The 2,962-nt window shown below is 37.4% G+C and overlaps 1 protein-coding gene across 1 annotated transcript; it reads left to right on the forward strand.

The window, feature by feature from the left end:
* The first annotated feature begins 206 nt into the window (after positions 1 to 206).
* On the forward strand, positions 207 to 1,664 carry LOC105749530 (E3 ubiquitin-protein ligase TRIM39-like). Its single transcript, XM_012543147.2, has 2 exons — positions 207 to 504; positions 1,111 to 1,664. Exons 1-2 carry the CDS (start codon positions 207 to 209, stop codon positions 1,662 to 1,664), a joined length of 852 nt encoding a protein of 283 aa, XP_012398601.1.
* Positions 1,665 to 2,962: the final 1,298 nt, after the last annotated feature.

Genomic DNA, 2,962 nt, shown 5'->3' on the forward strand with positions numbered 1-2,962 from the left:
TCTTTTCATCAAGAATTCTTAGAAGTCTTCTATTTCATTAAATTTCCATTTTCCTTCTAAAAGATTATATTCAAATTTGCTGAGAAAAATCTTGGGCTTGTAATCCTTACCTATACTCATAGAATGGATTTCCCTAGACAGTATGATTATTGTATTGTTAATATGAAATGGCTGATTCTTTTCCTTTTTTTTTTTTTTGTAAAGTCATGGACTCATATCTCATTTCAAACCTCTGGGAAGAGCTGAAGTGCCCCATCTGCCTAGATTTCTTCACATGCGCCACATCTATAGAATGCGGTCACAATTTTTGTGCAGGATGTATCCATGCACTCATGATCAAGACTTCGAAGTCCAGATTTCGATGTCCTAAGTGTCACAAGAAGTGTATGAAGAATACCCGGCCTAATCGACAACTGGGGACAATAGCACAATCCTTCAAATTGCTCACACTTCACATGACTAGGAACTGGAAGCTGAGAGATGTGATCAGGAGAAAATTCTTTGGTAAGTGTAGTGATCTGTGTGATACCTATACTTGGAGAATAAGTTTATATCTGGTCATCTAGAAATACAATCACTTGGTACTTCCTCCCCTCCCCAGCTCAAATTTCTTGGTTTCTAGAATCTGCAGGGTGCTATCAAAAGTAAAGGCAATGGTTATTTGGACTTGCAGAACACTGACAGCAATGAAACACATGAAATTTTTACCTTAAAGCATTATTTTGGTGCCTAATATCAATGAAGCCATCTTCAGCCAACAGAAAGAGCCCTTTATAGAAAGGAAGCCTGAATGCACTAAAATATTAGATAAAATTCCAAACTCCATAGAATCTAAGATCTTGTGGTAGAATATGGACTATTTCCCTCTATTTGATGGATCTCTGAAACTCAAGACACCTTAGCTTTACAGTGACCTTCCTAAACAATTCTGTGTATGGACAATGGCTCCCTGAGTTCTTAAATTGATATGAGGTGTTGGGTTTCTCTTACTCATTGCTTTCTAAATATCCATAAAAATCTCAACTATTCTTTTTTTATTGAACTGGGTTGTTTTAGTTTGGGATTTTATACACCAACTCCCTATAACTGCTGATATTTCTCTTTCTCTAGAGGAAATCTTTCTGGATCCTGAAACTGCCTGTCCTGGAATCATTGTGTCCAGGGATATGAAAACAATAAGAAGAAAAGTTAAATTCAAGAAGATGCTTTGGAAGGGATCTAATCTATGCCATGCTATTCTAGCAACTCAGAGCTTCATGTCTGGGAGACATTATTGGGAGGTGACAGTGGGAAACAGTTCTGCTTGGGATGTTGGTCTTTGTAAGAAGTCTTTAAAAAAGGGAAAATTTTCACCATCTCCTTCTACTGGACATTGGCTTTTGAGCCTAAGACAAGAAACATATATTGTCTGTACCATGCCTAGGATGAGCATTCCCATACCAAGGAAGCTCTACAAGGTGGGGATTTTTTTGGATTATGAGGCAGGATACATAATGTTTTATGATGTAGACACTAGATGCCTCATCTATACATTCACCAGCTCATTTTCAGAGCCTCTCTTCCCTATATTTTCCATCGGCCTCAGCTTCAAGAATAAAAATATTTTGACCATAGACCCAGTACCAGATGAGGCTGCAGAAACCCCAGAACATGCACAACCATGACTATAACACTTGCTTGGAGATTTTTTTTACAAAGACACTCAGTCCCTGAGTGAAATATAAGATCATTTTTTGATACCTTTATCTGACTTTGGAAGCGAGGAGAAATTTGACTTATTTTGAAATATTCAGCCAATGTACTTCAGATAAGGGGGAACTCTGTAAAAAAGTGTTAATGGTCCAATGTTGATTTTATAAAATATGATCAAATTGTATTTTGGTGAACAAGATGAGGATATTGATTTTTTAATAAAACCTTTCATTTTTCAAAATCCATGCAAAGGTAGTTTTCAACATCCACCCTTGCAAAACTCTCTTTCCCTCTCTCCCCACCTTCACCCTCCCTTAGACTGCATTAATCCAATATAGATTAAACATGTGCAATTCTTTCAACATATTTCCAGATTTATCATACTGTACAAGAAAAATCAGATGAAAAGGGGGAAAAAATGAGAGAAAAAAAGCAAGCAACCAAATAACAATAACAGTAAGAAAGGTGCAAATACTATGTTGTAATATGCATTCAGTCACCATAGTGTTCTCTCTGGATGCAGATGACTCTCCATCAGAAGTCTATTGCAACTGGCCTGAGTCGCCTCATTGTTGAAAAAAGCCAAGTCCATCAGAGTTGATCATTATATAATCTTATTGCTGTGTACAATTTTCTCTTGATTCTACTCCCTTTCCTTAGCATCAGTTCATATAAGTCTCTTCAAACCTTTCTGATGTAGGAATGTAGATGTAGGAAAACTGGGACACTAATACATTGTTGGTGGAGTTGTGAAGTGATCTAACCATTTTAGAGAGCAATTTGGAACTATGCTCAAAGGGCTATAAAACTGTTCATACCCTTTGATCCAGCAGCGTTTTTACTGGGCTTATATCCTAATGAGATCATACAAAAGGAAAAAGGATCCACGTGTGCAAAAATGTTTGTGGCAGCCCATTTTGTAGTGGCTAGAAACTGGAAACTGAGTCGATGCCCATCAGGTGGAGAATGTCTTTATAAGTTATGATATACGAATGTTATGGTATATTATTTCTCTGTAAGAAACAATCAGCAGGATGATTTCAGAGAGGCCTGGAGAGACTCACATGAACTGATGCTAAGCAAAATGTGCAGAACTAGGAGATCATTGTACATGGCAATGGCAAGATTATATGATAATCAATTCTGATGGATGTGGCTCTTTTCAAAAATGAGATGATTCAGGCCAGATCTTGTGATGAACAGAGTCATCTATACCCAGAGAGAGGTCTGTGGGACCTGAGGCTAGATCACAACATAGCATTTTCACTCC

The sequence above is a fragment of the Sarcophilus harrisii genome, chromosome 1 (genome assembly GCF_902635505.1).
Source record: "Sarcophilus harrisii chromosome 1, mSarHar1.11, whole genome shotgun sequence".
NCBI lineage: Eukaryota > Metazoa > Chordata > Mammalia > Dasyuromorphia > Dasyuridae > Sarcophilus > Sarcophilus harrisii.